The 517-nt window shown below is 64.8% G+C and overlaps 1 protein-coding gene across 1 annotated transcript in view; it reads right to left on the bottom strand.

The window, feature by feature from the left end:
• Positions 1-517, bottom strand: part of SLC4A5 (solute carrier family 4 (sodium bicarbonate cotransporter), member 5) — a gene marked incomplete at its 3' end in the record, with an annotated part of 15025 nt that overhangs the window by 2160 nt on the left and 12348 nt on the right. The window contains exon 13 of the mRNA XM_010137271.1: positions 298-359. Coding sequence (XP_010135573.1) covers positions 298-359 — 62 coding nt within the window. The remainder of the gene's footprint in view (positions 1-297; positions 360-517) is intronic.

Below are 517 nucleotides of genomic sequence, written 5' to 3'. Positions count from 1 at the left end.
AAAAAAAGCGGGGGTTCATTGCGGTCGAGCCCAACCCAACGCCACCCGCGCGCCCCCCGCGCTCCGAGCCGTGGCGGGTGCCGGGGTCCCCCAGGGTTCGCTCCCCTCCTCGTCCCAGACCCGCTTACCAGAGACACGTTAGTGGTGTTCGGTGCCACTGGAGCTGAAGCATCGAACGAGGTCGCGTTGGCTGCGGGAGAGGAGTCGGTTATTGAGGTTTGGGGGCTCCGAACGAGCTTTGGGCGGGTGCCGGGGTCCCCCAGGGTTCGCTCCCCTCCTCGTCCCAGACCCGCTTACCAGAGACACGTTAGTGGTGTTCGGTGCCACTGGAGCTGAAGCATCGAACGAGGTCGCGTTGGCTGCGGGAGAGGAGTCGGTTATTGAGGTTTGGGGGCTCCGAACGAGCTTTGGGTATCCAAAGCTTCCCCCGGAGAAGCTCGGCTCAGCCCGGGAAAAGCAGAGGCGGGATCGAGCGGATCCTCCGGGATTGGCACCCCGGAGATTTGGGGAGACCAGG

This window comes from Buceros rhinoceros, unplaced genomic scaffold, assembly GCF_000710305.1.
Source record: "Buceros rhinoceros silvestris isolate BGI_N320 unplaced genomic scaffold, ASM71030v1 scaffold26185, whole genome shotgun sequence".
Lineage (NCBI taxonomy): Eukaryota > Metazoa > Chordata > Aves > Bucerotiformes > Bucerotidae > Buceros > Buceros rhinoceros.
This window is presented reverse-complemented; position numbering and strand designations above follow the sequence as displayed.